General features: G+C 42.0%; 1 protein-coding gene across 1 annotated transcript in view; it reads left to right on the forward strand.

Moving 5' to 3' along the window:
• PLB1 (phospholipase B1) overlaps nucleotides 1-10,662 on the forward strand; it is a 78,252-nt gene extending 67,590 nt beyond the window's left edge. The window contains exons 54-61 of the mRNA XM_077782530.1: nucleotides 838-918; nucleotides 1,900-1,965; nucleotides 2,523-2,617; nucleotides 3,774-3,855; nucleotides 5,172-5,276; nucleotides 6,350-6,445; nucleotides 9,883-9,957; nucleotides 10,441-10,662. Coding sequence (XP_077638656.1) covers nucleotides 838-918; nucleotides 1,900-1,965; nucleotides 2,523-2,617; nucleotides 3,774-3,855; nucleotides 5,172-5,276; nucleotides 6,350-6,445; nucleotides 9,883-9,957; nucleotides 10,441-10,662 — 822 coding nt within the window. The remainder of the gene's footprint in view (nucleotides 1-837; nucleotides 919-1,899; nucleotides 1,966-2,522; nucleotides 2,618-3,773; nucleotides 3,856-5,171; nucleotides 5,277-6,349; nucleotides 6,446-9,882; nucleotides 9,958-10,440) is intronic.
• The last annotated feature ends 4,600 nt before the right edge of the window (nucleotides 10,663-15,262 follow it).

Below are 15,262 nucleotides of genomic sequence, written 5' to 3' on the forward strand. Positions count from 1 at the left end.
TTCTTTTTTTTTTAAAAAGGGAAAGGGGTCTGTCCCTGCCATAACACTGCCTCTTCATGAAAGTCTTTCTGAGCAAATTGCTGGTTAAAGAGGAGAATTCAGACCTGGGTGATTCCCAGGCCCTCCCTCTATTTGTGGGGTCCTTTTGCAGATGTTTATTATGTAAATGCACTACGCTAAAAATAGTTGCCTTTGATTCCTTTCTTTGTACCGAATGTTACAAAGTGTTTTGATGAGATCCAGCTCTCAGCAGCGCCTATTGTTAGCTTGTGGTGACGTGGATGCTGCAGCTGCCCTTATATGAGCTCAGTGAAGTCACCAGCCTCCCGGACTCTTCTATTTTAATCCAGCTGTCTGTTCCCTGGGGCAGCCCTTGCCCCTCCTGGCCACGGGGTAATTGTTGCCCAGCTGGCAGGGATCCCCAGCAGCTCCGGTTCCACAGCCACATCAGTGACTCCAGCCTCCTCTCCCACTCTTCATCCCCACGCTGCCTGCAGCGTGCAGCCACGGCTGGCAGATCTCTCCTGTCCACCTCTGTGCTGAAGCTGCCATTCTTTTAGGGATGCTTGCTGCCACAGACACATTCCCGTGCTTGGTTACCCTGGCAGAGCTTGTCTGCTGAAGGGAATTTCCTTACAGAAGCCAAGGTGAATTGCAGTAGACTAGCAAACAGCTCAGATTTTCCCCCTGGAGAGATGCTTTTCTTTTGCCAGTTTAACTCAGCATACCTCCTTTGTTCTGCCCTACTGTCTGTGCCCATTTAGCCCCATTTGTGAATGTTACCTCTGCATGCCTAAGCAATGGATGCTGCAATCTGTTTATTTTATGTGCCGCTAGAAAATTAACTTCAAGGAAGACTGGAAGCTGATTACCATCCTTGTTGGAGGCAGTGACCTGTGCCAGTACTGCTTGGACAAGGTTTGTATATCTGAATTAGGCATGCTCACCCAGCATTTGGCAGGTGACCAGCCCTGGAAACAGAGCTTTTGTCTCTCTCAGGGAGCCAAAGTTCCACTTTGTTTAAAAAGCACTTAGAAATCCTGCCCCTTTCATCTGTATTATATCAGAAACAAATGCACAAGTTTTTATACAGGGGCACTGCAGCTCTGGAAAAATGCATTATTTGAGTACTAGGAACCTGCTCATATTGAACAAAACACAAAGATTAGGCTGAAGAGCTCTCCCTGCTTAACTGGACAAAGTAATCAGTGTGGTGTCTCAGGCATGTTAGGGACACAAGTGAAATCTCCACACAATAATTATTGCTTCAGAATGACACCCAAAATAATATCAGTTTATAGTGAAAAACATGTATTTTCTTTAGCTGTCAGTGGCCATCCCCTCTAAAACTCTTTATGTGGCACAGACTGGGGGTCTGTACCCCAGCTTGTTGAAATGACCAGTCATGTTCTCTGTTTTGCTCTTCCTTGACAGGCAGCTGCCTGGAGCCTTTGTCCCCAAAACTACACCTCTGTACAGCACAAAGTTGTTTTGCTTACAGGCTTTGTGGGATCTAACTGCTTTCAGATCAGTTTGTCCAGATGGGCACTTTGAAATAAAGATATTGTTCTGTACATAAGGCAAATCAGTCTGCTCTGGGTCCCATAAAAGACAACCCAAAATCCAAAAATGTGATTGATATAGTCATTATCAGGGAAAGGCTCTGCCAAGACACCTCAGGATTTTCTACAGAAATCAGAGGAATATATTAATGGCATAAAAATGTAAGTGCTATATAACCTCTGTATATGTGCCAGTAAACTTCTTGATCTGGAAATGTATCTGCCAACAAAATCAAAAAGGAGCATCTAGTTGGTATGGCTTCTCATTGATCGCCTTGTTGGTTCCTGAAAAAGACTGACTCGATTTTTTTTTTTTTTTAATTTTTATTTTTAATAGGAAACCTATTCAGTGCAAAAGTATGTAAAGCACCTGCAGGACACTCTGGATATTTTCTATGAGGAGGTAAGCTTTTAAGATACCCTAGCAAGCTATGTTCCTGGCAAGTACACTGATGTTTTTCTCACCTCTGATAGACTGTCAGTGATTATGTTTCATACAAGGTCATCTTTCAAATAGCTGGAGTCAGACTGTTCCTCAGTGCTGTATTTCAATGACTATACTAGCTAATGCCCTGAGAAAGAGAGCTGCAGTTTCAGAAAAGCTGTGTGTTTGACAATATTTATGCTGTGGACCAAACATACCATGACCCTACAGCCAGTTTTCGTGGCTAAACCAACCATGAACAGTTTCATTTACCCTAGAGCAAATAAAAATGTCCCAGGGAGTGAAGCAGCATTTCAGCTAGTTTGTACTAGCTGCTGGAATTTTTTTGGCTGACATCCACTGTATGTCTCCCTCCCCCTCCTTTTATACATCATCCTTGCACATGCCATTGGCTGCAGCCAGTGCAGTTTGCACTGACTCCCTGACCTACAGATGCCACTTCTTGCTCTTTGTAGTGGTATCATGTTCTGTTATTTGTAACATGTCTGTATGTCTGGTGATTATAATCCTCCCAGCTCCCAAGAGTCTTTATCAACATGGTGGAGGTCCTAGAGCTCTCTGGACTGCGTCAAATCACAGCAAGCTCTTCAGAGTGTGCTCTGACAGCAAAGTAAGTGAGCAAAACAGCTCTTTGCCTTTAAAGTGATGGTTTTTTGGCTCAGTCTCAATTTCTACAAGAGCACATCCACACTGAGCTTTCCAAGCTACTTGCATTGCTTCCTTTACCTGATGCACCCATCAACTTTCTATTATTTCTTGCAATACTTCAGCTGAAAAGCCTGCACCTGTAGATAGCAGAGTTCTCCCTTCTCAGCTATAAGGCATCATGACACAGCACCAGACAGTATATGATTGCTGAGCTTCAAAGGCTTTTTTTGCCCAGCCATCTGCTGGTCAGCAGCACAGGCTGACATCCCTGATTCCTCTCTTTGTTATCCAGTGTTGCATTACCTCTGGTGCAGGCTGGGCTGCATGCAGCAGAGCACAACCAGGAACTGCTCCTCGCACCTAAAAAAAGAGACCAAAATCTTAACTCAAAAAAGGTTGAGAGACTCACTTTAGAAAGCAGCAGTGTCTCTAAAGGCATCAGAATGGATGTGAAAAGGCTCTTCAGTCTTGCAGAGAAAGGTATAACAAAGACCAGTAGTTGCAAGGTGATGCCGAATGAATTCCAATTAAGTTAGGCACAGATTTTTAGAAATACAAGTGATTAACTACAGGAACACACTGGAAGGAAAAATAATGAATTGATGGTTTTGCTCAATGCCTTCCTATTCATTCCGAGCACATTCTTAGAAGATGAATTTCAGTGAAGCACAAGTTATTACCTCTTGTTATGAAGGTAACATAATAAAACAGAGTGGTGCAAGGACTCAGACTGCATGAAAAAATTGTATTTTCTTACTTTAAAATCCCAGATGTCTGAAATTCTGCTGTAAGCCCATTCATAGGGTGGGTTTTCTTGTTATTCTAACACATATGATTTCCTGCTGATGTGTGGCATACTAAACACTTTTTTCACATTTGACTCGAGTTGCAGATCGTGCAGCTCTTTCTGCCTGTGGTAAGTGCTCATTTTGAAAAGTAAGTCAGTAGAGATTTTTCTTTTGTGAAATATCTGTCCATTCCTAAGTCACCAACGTGGCTCTCCCTTCTGCACGTGAAATTTGAACACCTATCCTGAGCTTCTTGAAGCAGACACGCAGTGCTGAAGTGAATAAACTATTCTAGACTGGTTTTTAATTCTAGTATTTCTTTCATCGAAGGAAAGTTTGCCCATGTTTCTTAAACCCAGAGGAAAATTCTTCTGAATTACAAGAAATTAAGAGAGTTAACAGAGATTTTCAGGTAATGTATTGATTTTCTAACTGGTCATCTTCACTTGTGTCTTTTTATATTGCTTCCCTCACTGCCCTTCCTGTCATGCATATTCTCAGCAGTACAGGGAGGGATAACTGGAAAACAACTTGGCTACAGCCTAACCAAAACCCTTCCCAGCTAACCAGTTAGTAGCAGTGGAGGACTTTTCACATTGCCTTCTTCTTTCTAAGTTCTGAGCTGGATGCAGATGGAGACCAGCTCTGTTTCCAGCTGCTGTTTCAACAGCCAAAAAGGATTTAGTAATGATGGCTGCTTTGTTGATATGCGTTTGTCTGTTATGAGTCCAATACGTAGCTCACATGAATTAATGTGTCACTGCAAGAGTGACAAATGACCTTGCATCAGCTGTTTTGTGGTTACTCTTAGCAGAAGAAATTAACTAAACCAACCGTGGGCCAGCTTGCTATCTGAGAGTAACTTTTCATAGCCTCAGGTGTAAGATTCACTCAAAATTAACAGAGGCTATAAATAGCTATTGGAGCAGAAGCTTTTTCCATCGATGTTCTTATGAATACAGGAATCACTGTATCAGATCACATAATGTTCTCCATTCTGGCTCTGGCAGTGGTGTTGTCCAATGAATCTGACAAAGCTCAAGAAATTTACCCTGGGTAATGCTTCTATAAGCCTACAAGCCTACTACATTTTCTTTAACTAAAGGGATTAGAAATATTTTGAGATATGACCAGGATCATTAGCATTTATACCCCTAAGATGGCAAGTTACAATGAGATGGGGTTTTTTATGTGTATGAAGGTCTGGTACCATAACTTTTGAAAGTGGCAGGTAATTTTTCAATGTATTCAAAGTATTATTTTAATTCAAGCACACCTTTCTGAAAAATCAAGCATACTTCAGCTTCAAGTTGGCATTCTGGACTCATTTGTCACTTCTAAACATGCTGACCTTGATCCTTTTTTTTAATATATTTTTCTGCAAATTTTAATGTAATTGCAATTGTGCAGTTTTGGTTTCTATAAGTAAGGTTTGAACTATTTTTTTAATGTTTTTTTTTTAAGTAAAGTAACTTTATAATTTTTACTTTTTTTTTTGTTTGAAATAATCCATCTTCTGTGCGTTTTCCTCATGAAAACCTCCTCATGAACCAAATCATTTTCTGAACCATTTGCTTGACCGCTTTATAGCGTTTAGCTGGATTTACACAAACGATTCATGGCTTCCTACGCTGAAAGATGCTTCACCTGCATGTTTCTGCTAGCTGACAAATGTTAGGTGAGCCTTGCAAGTAACTGCTCTGTTTTGGCCGGTCGCACGGCGCTCAGGCTGAAGCCCTGCGGCTGCTCAGCGGCGGTCGGTACGAACAGCGGGAGGACTTCGCCGTTGTCATCCAGCCATTCCTCCGGAACACCTTGCTGCCCCTGGATAGCGTGAGTCCTGCTTTGCTTTCCCATCGTGCAAGGGCCAGTGTGTGGATTTCTCTTAAACCAGTAAGATCCATGCCACAAGGACTGTATTTTCAATGTGGAATCTGCGGTAAGAGTGAGAGAGGAGAAGACAAGACGTCTCACAGTAAGGCAAGAAGATTGGCAGTGCTGCCTGTGACTCAAAATGGCTTTAGGAAACATTCATAGCCTGCCCCCATAAACTAGGCACCCCTCTGACTTCCTCTCAACTGTGTGTGGCTTCCCTTGTTGAGGAGGTTGGTTAGCATTCACCACAGTTTCCCGATTTAGGTTATGGAATGTGTTCAGGTTTTCTTCAAATGGAGACCGGCACTTGAATCTCTGACTCATCCAAGCACAGAAACAGGAAGCAGCCTTTGAAACCAAACACTGATTCTCCTCCTTTTCTCCAGCCTTAGCATTATGTATGCTGTGTAGTTAAGGATACAAATATCCAGCATGACTCCTCATCAAAACAACCCAGTTTTGCATAATACTGATACTTTTTTTCATAGCATCCCAAATTTTTTTTTCTGTCGGCCTACAAGGTTGACCAATGGTCACCATACAGGTAGTGATGAAGCAAATTCCCCCTAAGAGAGACATTTGCCACTGTTGGATAAGCCCACCATTCTTATTGTTATCTGAAATTCAGCAGATATTTCAACACTTGAAATGTTGTAAGTCTGAGTCACAGAAGGTTAAAAAGTAATAATAAGCACTTTTCTATCAGTTCTGTACACAATGGAATGTGGGTCAATGGCAGGGTCCGTGCAACAGCTGTGGCTGTTGGCTTGATGCTAAGTTCAGTTTTGTTATGAAAATTTTTGTGTGAAGTTGAGCAGGCTGCATTACACAGGTCTCAAGGTGCAGTAATCAGCCCATTGTTTGGAGCACCCAAGTTTATTTCCAGTGTGAAAACATGGGCATATTACCTTTAGGAAGATACCAAAATTGTGAAATGGGTGGGTATATCAAGTACAGTACACTATTAGATCTAATATGTCAGATCTCAAAGATTGAAATTGCTGAGAAATAAATTTTTGCTTTTATTGCAGACTAGCAAGCCAGATATGAGTTTCTTTGCTGCAGACTGCTTTCATTTCAGTGTAAGAGGCTATGCTGAGATGGCCATGGCTCTCTGGAACAATATGGTAAGAAATTACAACTTAGATCCCTATGTGTTTGTGGTAGCAGCATCTACAAAAGATCATGAGAAAAGTGTCTGAAACAAAAGAGTAAGCAAGACATAAAATTGATATCCTAACAAGAGGGGCTTGCTCAACTCTGAGGTTCTTCTCACTCTGCATTTCTTAGGAATGTAACCCAAACTGATCATATTGCATGAAACAGTGCAAGTCTTTGCTCATTCAAATTGGGAAGTCTAAAGAGGCTTGAGAAAACAAAAAATTCCTTTCTGATTTGGTAAATAACTTGCACTAAAACAAAATGTCAGCCTAGTTAAATATTCAGTTCTGTAGTTTGCTGAAAGTGTCTGCTCAATGATCTTGCCCTTCTTCAGTGAATTCTGTTATATTTATTAGGAAAACATATATGTGACTGAATTTTTGCTGCCATTAATAGTGTGGACATGTTGTACCACCCACTCTTGTATCTGAGGCAGTTTTAGTAGAGTCACTGAAACTAATGGGGGGCTGAAATCAAACTTACAGTGCTTGTAATCACATTCCATCTGTCATTTTGGGGGAAATGAATAGTGTTGGAAGAAGGTGTCAGAGGTGTATGCCAGACTTGATAACTCCAAGGTCACAGTTGCTTTTAGAAACGTTTCCCCACATTGGAAGGAAGACTATAGCATTTTTATGCCACAGCAACATTTCCTCCCCTTGTCTTGTAAACACCAGTAGTGAAATACATCGTGCTAGCAGAAATCCTGCATCCTGGTTTGCACAAGAAGCAAACATAAATGGAGGGGAATTTCTTTTCCATCCAAGTAAAAGTTTAAGCAAGATAAGAAACTTAGAGGATACCCCAGAATGAGCTTGAAAATAAGGACTGGAAAATGCAGGGCAGGAATCTTTGCAGCTGCCCAGCATAGCATATGAGCTGTAGGTCCAGGATTATAAAATGTACAATACAAGCACATGCTCGGAGTAATTGATTTGTGCATGCACAGCAAATCTGCCTGTTTTCCATCAGGTTTCCCTGTCTGGGACTCCAGATGACAGCAGGCTGGTAGGCTTCACTCAGCTTCGTAGCTTAAACAGGGCTAATGGTGGGCCAGAAACCCCAGGCAAATGTAGAAAAATTCAAATTGAGCATGGCTGAGGGTTTCAAGAAAACATAAAGGGACAGTACCTGAGCATATGGCGGTCTTAAATTGGGTTTCTGTTGCCATGTGGTATTCCTATTGGCCATTACTCATTCCTGAATCACCATCAGTCTTTTTTCCTATGCCACCAGAGCTTTTTTCCTGTCCCGGCTGTCATTCATTTCCTACGCATAGAAGGATATTGCCACAAAGCTTTCTACTGGGGTGGCAGGGATCAGGTTCTCACTGCTGCAAAGCACAACTATTCCCTCCCAGAGAGATCTGTCGGTCTATGCCAACTGCAGATCTTACTGTTTACTATTTAAATCTAGTTCTTGTAACACATCCCTGCTTTTCCCTGGCAGTCCTTGTATGGCTAGGCTGTGCAAGTTTACTGTAAGGCTGCATTGTTTCCCTGTTCCCTGAAAAGCTGGGCAGGCTTATGGCCAAATGACACGGATTCTTGTCAGTGCACAGAAAGGGCCAGACTGTGCCTGGCCACTGTGTGGGTGTGCAGGGATTGGGATGGCTCACGGAGTTCTTTGCTTTTTTGGCTTCCTGCAAAACAAAGTGTGCTCCTGCTCTCTGAGGTCAGAGGACTCTGCAGTCTTAAGGGGGTTTTTACTGGTCCCAAACCCACTTTGTCAGGTGTTTGGCCAAGGTGAAGAGACATGTAGACAGAGTGTTTGGTTTGTGTTCTGCCTCCATGCTTGCCACATGCTCTAGAGGAGCAACAAGTTTCTTCCAGAACTTGTCCTGTATGCTCATGGACTTGAGGATACTGTCATCTTCAAAGCCCAGAAGCTAATGGTCCTGAAGAACAGATTGCATAAAACATGAAGTAAGCATGGGTGGTTATAAAATTCTGCATTTTATTATCTTTTGTCTGGGCTCTGTGCCAGAATCCTTACCAAGTGCCCTGGCATGGGAAGAATTACAATTATCTACAAATAACCAGTTGCACCTCAGGCAGAATGCTGCAAGATATGAGCCACACATCATACAAATAACAGAGCTGTTCCCTTTAATGTACAGAAAAAATATCAAATTCAGTCTTCACTGCATTAGCTGGTGGGTGGGCCAAGTGACTAGGAGTCATAAAAGAGTCCATCAGGACCCTACAACAATCAGCAAAACTTGGCATCCTGGTTTTTTGCTTCTAATCTTCTCTTCAATTTTTAACTTTCTTCTCTTCCCTCGTTATATTTTCTGTGGTTCATATCTTTTTATTTTTCAGTCTGTGCTAGCTTCTTTCTGGTTTTTAAATTTTTTATTAAAAATGAACAAGAAAGTATTCTCAGTGTTTCCATATGAGAATCTTATGGATAAAATTTGTTTTTTCCATGTTGGTCTCGTTGCTCTATTGTTTCTCTTCAGCATGCAGCTGACACTTTAATCCCTTGAGGACAGTAAATGCCTGCATGGACAATAGCAGAAGCAACAGCCATCCTCTGTGCTGGATTCCCAGAAGTGCTGGATGACAGCTTTGCAGTTCTCTATGGACCAATCTTGTAGTTGTTACTTCAGGCATGTCCATACAACAATTGTAAACACTTAGTTAACATGACTGAGCAAGCCTCTACTCGTTAGCTTAACTATGGCAACCAGTGGTATGTGCACTCCTAGCCAAGCACAGCTGCCTGCTATTAGCCCAGGCATATCTCATGTTGAGCTGGAAATGGGCTCAGGGTGAGCCTATGGTCAGCTATTGCAATTTAGCTGCCAACTGATAATATAAAAGGCTCTGTTTAACTTGCTTCTTGCAAGATTGTGAACCCAGCCTCAGCTAAAATTCCCAGGGAATTTCTTGCCTGAGTGAGGACTGCAAAGGTTGGCATTGTCCCATCCTCTCTCTGTAACTGTCATTTTTGAAGTAACTCCCATCACCATGACACCTTAGGCATCTTTCTTTAAGTAATGTGCTAAGTAATATGTCTAACATCTGTCATGTGGGTTTTTTCCTGTGGATTATACTGCCATTTGAGACAAGTACATGGCAGAACTGGGTGTAATAGTGAACCACTTTGCTTTAGCTGAACATTTTAAATGCATTGTATTCGGAGCAATGCAAAAGGAAGAAACACTCATCCTATTCCTTGCTTCCAAGGGAGTTATTCTGCAGCCAGTACATCAGATTCTCAATGTCTTCAGTTCACAAGTGTTAAAATGTTTGCAAACTTTCCTCTGCTCCTTCTACCACAATTCTTTGTTACTGCAAGGAGCAAAAGATTGCATAAGAAGTTGTAACTGTCTGAATCAAGAGAGTTTGAGAAGAAAAAGAGTCATCATTAAGTTTAACATTGCTTTTCTCTTCTTCAGCTGGAGCCAGTTGGTGAAAAGCAGACTTACAACAACTTTACCCATGACAGATCAAAACTCAGGTGTCCAAACCCTGTAAGTAAAGGTCAAGGTGCTCTCTCCATTAATTACCTCTATTTTTATCTCCTTTCTTCACACTGGTAGAGCTCTTTAAAAGAGTATCTTTGTGAAGGTTTCAAATAGCTAAAATATATTCCTGTTTTGTTACAGACAGGGAAATCTACTTAAGATTTAAGACAAAAAGCTTTATCCTCCCTGCAGTGGAAAGCCTTTCATTAAAGCTAGTTCTAATGAGTCTGTGTATTTCCATTTGCTTATTTGCAGCAAATTGGGAAGTGATGCCACCACTCATGATTCTGAGGTGGCTTCTTTTTTTGTGTTCTCAGAATTTTCAGACAATAGAGCAGGAGAATGTTTGGGATAAGATAGAGAGAAGGCAAAACCAGCTGATTGTCTAAAGATCTACCATTCCTCTCTGAGAAGGGGCAGTGTCATATTGTTGGAATACTGCCCATTGAGTGATCTATGATCAATAAAGCCCTTGCTCTCCTTTTGTAGGATAAACCTTTTCTTTCCACGAGAAGAAATAGTGGATTTGGAAATTCAGATCTCAGCTTGGAGAAAACAGAATCTTCAGTCCCTTACTGGGCAGTCATTGTGGCTTCAGTAGGGGGGATCCTGGTGGGTTCTTTACTTGGCTGGGTTGTGTCACGAAGAAGAACCAAGAAGAACCAACGTAAGGCTGACACAGAAAACAACATTAAAACAACCCCTCTGTAACACAAGTGGAACAAACACCTCTCTCTGATGAGGCAGCTCTCTGCTGTGACACAGAGAATGCAGGACGAAAAACCTGTTGGATGTGAGTGAAGCTTCATGGTTGCCCAGGGATTTTTGTGCCAAATAACATTGATCAGTAATATATTTTGGAGTTGTCTTCTGAGGACCAGGCAGGTGGAGGATGAAGTTCAGAGTAATGCTGTGGTTTCATGCCAGCAGGCAACTAAGTACCACACACCTGCTCACTCAGTCCCCCTCAGTGGGATAAGGAGGAGAATTGGGAGAAGGTAAAACTAATGGATTGACATAAGAACAGTTTTAATAACTGAAATAAAGTAAAATGTAATAATAATAATTGAAATTAAATAGGAAGTAACAAAAAAAAGAGAGGAATAAAACTCAGGAGAAACTAGTGCCGCACACTACACTTGCTCATTGCCTTCTGACTGATGCCCACCTGTCCTTGAACAGCAATCAGCCCCTCATGAACTTCTTCCCCCACTCCATATGGTAAGCATGATTTTCTATGGCATGGAATATCCTTTTAACTAGCTCAGGTCAGCTATCCTGGCCATGTTCACTCCCAGGTTTTTGTGCTGGCAGAGCACAGGAAACTGGAAAGTGCTTGGTTTAGAGTAAGCACTACTCAGCAACAACTAAAATACCAATTTGTTATCAACATTATTCTCATATGAAATCCTAAACACAGCACTGAACCAGCTGTTACGAAAAATACTAACTCTATCCCAGCTGAAACCAGGACAAAGTGTTAAAAGCTTTTTCATTCTGGGGTCCAATTCTCTGTTTCATGAATATATCACTCAATTGCACAAAGCAAGAACACCTGTTTATGCATCTTGGCTTCTTAATTGTGCATCTGTCCTTTTCTCTTACAAGCCTCTATTTAGAATGTTAGAGACAAGTCTGTGATTGCAACCTTGTATTCTCCAATAGTGAGGCATGAGATAAACAGCAGCTGCAATTTCTCATATTATATTCCAGCAAGACCATTGCATTGAAGGTGCAAAGGTGATTCTACATGTTTCCCCCCTCCACCTTCTAGGTGGTGAGATGTGCTAATGACAAGTTATGTCATTTTAACAGCTAGGCAGTATGTGATAGCCTGAGACATCTGGGCAAGAGTTTTGTTACTTTGAGGGATTTTTGCTAAAATGTTGAGGTGAAACAACCCCACCTAAAGAAAGGAAAAGCTCTGGATTTTTACAGCTCTTCATTTTTGTGATTTACACTTCCTGGAATATTTAAATAATTTGCTAGTGGAGGATCATAGGTTTGCAGTGCTTGCTCTTCTCCCCTTCACACAACCCCTTTGTTTTTAGAAGAAAGGTATCTGGGATTTTGGGATGAGCAGAACAAAAAAAAAAAAAAAAACTCTATCCATAAAATAGTTAATACGTTACTTAAATAAAAGAAATTTTCTGTGTATCATAGATCTTTGAGCACAACAGGGAGGGATGCTCCTGTGAATTATTGTGTTAAAACTAATTCTGTTCCAAGTACTCATTTTGCACCTCAGTGCTGCCCAGTGTCTGTGTGTACCCATTTTGCTCCACCAGGCTGGCACATTTTAACTTAGCACATGCTGAGTATCTTCCATTTAAGTGCCCTTGCCACAGTTAACTTTGGTAGATATCAGATATTTCACTGTCTTTCTGAGAATGGTAGATTTCTCATACTTGTTTTGAAAAATGTTAACTTTAGATGCTTTTGATGACCATTCTAGCACAAAAAAAGTTTGTTCTGGTTTTGACCATTGGAGAGAACAGTACCCCAAGGGAAAAGACAGAAAAAGCGCAGGACTTGTGCAGTTTTAGATTTATTTTATAGAACTATTAAACCTAGGTGAGCTTGTTCAAAGGGTGATTGGAGCTACTCACTTAAAGGGAGTTTCTTATTGTCTTTAAATTTCTGTGATCTATGAAAATGTCACTCATGATGAAGTCATAACTGCATTAAGTTCACTGAGAAAACATAATTTGCTGAACTGTATGGGTTTTCTCTAATTGCAGGCCTTCAGCAGGATTTGTAGAAGTTGGGTATGAAAATGTGCTAATGTTCTCTGTTGGATGAAGTGTGGGATCCATTTAATGTGTTTCTGTGGTAGGGTGCTTGTAGTTTCCAGGCCTTCTGCTTCCCTACAAGAAAGATTTAATAGTCCCTTTGGACTAGGGGTGCTGCAGGGACACGGTTCTGTGAGAGGCAGCCAGGAATTCCTGCCACTGATCCATGGGCTGACCCTGGAGTGAGTTATTTCTGCTGGAGAAGCCAGCTTCTTCCAGAGGTCTAGGAGAGCTTTCTCATTGCTGTAAAATTATTATGGCTGTGAAGAAAGGGAGCACGGTCCCTTCAAAGTATATCTTAACCATCAAAGATTTTATAAAAATTCCTTTTGGTGTTAAAAACTAGCCATGGAGGAAAGCCCTTTATCTACCCCTTGTGTTGCTTAGGTGATGGAAAGCACCACCTGAGGGCCCCAAAGGGCTTAGGTAGTGATAGGAGAGAATCCCCAAAGTGGAACAGCAGCCAGGGCTGCTCAGCTGGGTTCAATTCAACAACAGCAGGGCAGCTGGGCCTGGCGTAAGGGCTCCCCAGTGGGTGGATGAGGCAGAAGATACTTTCTGTGTTCTTGCACTGGTTAAAGACACAGGAATTGCCTGGTTCAGCAGCTCTCCTCCACCCACCAGGGATTTACCTGCACTTGCCAGGCTGCCCACAGGTATCCTCTGAATCAGTTTCCAGATCAAAGAAAAACACAGGAGTTAGGAGTAAGTGGGCAGGACACAGCTGGGATAGATTAGACTACAAAAATCAAGGGTTCATCTTTTGAAAGCTTCCAGCTTGTCTCTCTCCTTACGTCTCTCAGTGACCATCTTATGTTACTTCAGCATAGACTTTGGAACCTCAGGAACCTGTTTGCAATGCAGCCTCTGGGGCTTGGGTTGCAGCATCAACTAAACATCCCACAGCCAAACCCAAACGGAGTGACTGCATGAATCATGTCATCATGTCTTGCCCCTGAGGATTCATCCCAGACCCTCTGGGGATCAGAGGTGCTGACACAATCAGGCTGTGCTTCCCAGGCAGCCTCAGGTGGAAGACAGACACAGGTCCTCACATTAGGCATGAAAAATGATACCTTCAGGAAGGCACAAAAGCAGAACTTCAGGTATCTAAATGCCTCTGAATCCAAAACCAGAGTTCAGCATGTTCTCTGAAGAAATGGCATGGCACTGTGGGGAGCACTGATAACAGGATTAGACATACCTATTGCATCACTGTACCATCTACATAAGCTGCTTGTGCATCTGAGCTGCAAATGCCACAAATGCCACTTAGCCTTTGACATAACATTTATCTGTCACGTACTTGTTTTTGTGGCTTGAGCTGACCTTTTCCTGCTGCTGCTCCTACTGCAGTAGTCACAGAATCTCTTCACCCTTTCCCCTACCTGAGACATCCTTTTGTCATAGCTGCCAGAAATCTCTGGTACAAGGTAAGTAAATAAACCAGCCTGACAATTAGGACATTCCCCTCGCTGTTGCTTATTCAACTTACTCGACAACAAAAAACATACTGCCTTTGTCGAAGCATCATCTAGAGAATTTTACAAATATTTATGAGGGCAATTTGTGCGTCCTGTGAGATAGCCTTATTACCCCCCCAACTAAAGATGATGAAATTTATGTGCAGAGAGGTGAAATGATGTTCTCCAGGCTACGTGGTGAGTCAGTGACTGAGCAGGAGATTAAACCCAGCAGCCCTGGCTCCACAGACGCAGCCCAGTTGTGTAACCACTGCACAACTTATCACTTGATCACTAACACAGGGAGACTGCTGGCTGTGCCAGATTAATGCCTTTTTTTCACCTTAGAATGAATGCAAAATATTGGCAGGTTGTTCCAAGGGGGGGAGAGGGGTGGGCAGCAGCAAACTCCACTGGGGACCAGGTCCATCCTGATGCTCCACTCACACACAGATGCAGGGCACTGTGTGGAACCCTGGCCCTGAGTATTGTGGGGTGGGGATAATTTCAGAGATGGAAATTCACTGTCCTCCCATCCTGCTCCCACTTGCATTTCCACACCCAGTCATTAGCTCCAGGTCCCACCCCCAGCCTGCAAGGTGCAAGGCTGCAGCTCTGAAAGGATTCTTGCACATTGAGCAGATCGGGGTTTTCAGGGATCATACCATGGTGATGGTATGACCTCCAGAACAGAAAAGAGTGGATCCCATTGAGAAGAAATTAAGTTGATAAAATTGAGTTTTTTTTTCTTGTGCTGTTGGTCTTTCATTTTTTTACTTGATGAAAGAAAAATGATGGGGAAAAGTGGACCTAAATGAAAGTTTTCATTTCAGAATGTTATTTCAAAGGCTATTTAGTTTCAGAATATTCAGCAATGCAGGATGTCTGACTTTAGACTTACTTTTCAGCTGAAAAATATTACTGATTTGGAACCTTTTGATTTTTAATATTGCCATCCTGACTTTTGAATGGGAGATAACACTAAATCATCAGCATGTCTGAGGAGAAAGAAAAGTTGTTTCTTTTGAATAATTCCAGTAAATGCAAAGCTGTTAT

The sequence above is a fragment of the Lonchura striata genome, chromosome 3 (assembly GCF_046129695.1).
Source record: "Lonchura striata isolate bLonStr1 chromosome 3, bLonStr1.mat, whole genome shotgun sequence".
In the NCBI taxonomy this organism is placed as follows: domain Eukaryota; kingdom Metazoa; phylum Chordata; class Aves; order Passeriformes; family Estrildidae; genus Lonchura; species Lonchura striata.